General features: G+C 40.7%; 1 protein-coding gene across 1 annotated transcript; it reads left to right on the top strand.

The window, feature by feature from the left end:
- Positions 1-211: 211 nt before the first annotated feature.
- LOC117152525 lies at positions 212-668 on the top strand (the record flags this gene model as incomplete). Its single annotated transcript, XM_033324632.1, has 2 exons — positions 212-352; positions 529-668. Coding segments are annotated over exons 1-2 (281 nt in total), but the record flags the coding sequence as incomplete, so codon positions are not given.
- Positions 669-680: the final 12 nt, after the last annotated feature.

Raw genomic sequence — 680 nt, 5'->3', positions numbered from 1 at the left:
CGATGACTCTATGATTAATTGCTATTTACATACACAGTTACTGGCCGTACAACAAATTGGCGCGAGCTATATATGCCCCGACAACTTCTTATGCGTGCTAAATCTACACGTGGTCTACCAATTTCGTATGCTGCAGAACACGTTAGTGAATCTATGGTCGAACATCGACGAGCGAACAGATATCGTCGAGTACTCGAACGAATGCTACGTAATGTTGGAAAAATGCATCCCAAAACATCAATCGTTGATCGAATTCAGCGCTAAACTCGACGACATTTACACACTGCCGATCCTCAGCCACATGGTTATCTTTAGCGTGCTGATGTGTTTCGACACGTACGAGGTCATTCTGGTACGTGTGAGCGATTTAAAACGAATTATCTAAAAAGCTATCGTGGATACGCCATATTTCTCAAATTAACAATTTAATAAAATTAGACAAGAACGTTTTACTATTATTCGGCACCTACCAGATGAAAAATAAAAGCTATATTGCTTACGGTGGTCACTTAAAAAATTTGTACGTAGGCGGACGTATCTCCCGGGACACGACTCATTTTCTTCTTCCACATGATCGGCAGTTTTACCCACATCATTTTTTTCACGTATATCTGCAATGGTTTAGTAGAGGAAAGCACGAATATTAGCACGGCATCGTATTCAGGATGGTGGATGATTCT

The sequence above is a fragment of the Bombus impatiens genome, unplaced genomic scaffold, assembly GCF_000188095.3.
Source record: "Bombus impatiens unplaced genomic scaffold, BIMP_2.2 scf_5412, whole genome shotgun sequence".
NCBI lineage: Eukaryota > Metazoa > Arthropoda > Insecta > Hymenoptera > Apidae > Bombus > Bombus impatiens.
The sequence above is the reverse complement of the archived record's forward strand: the minus strand, read 5'-3'. Positions and strand labels throughout refer to the sequence as shown.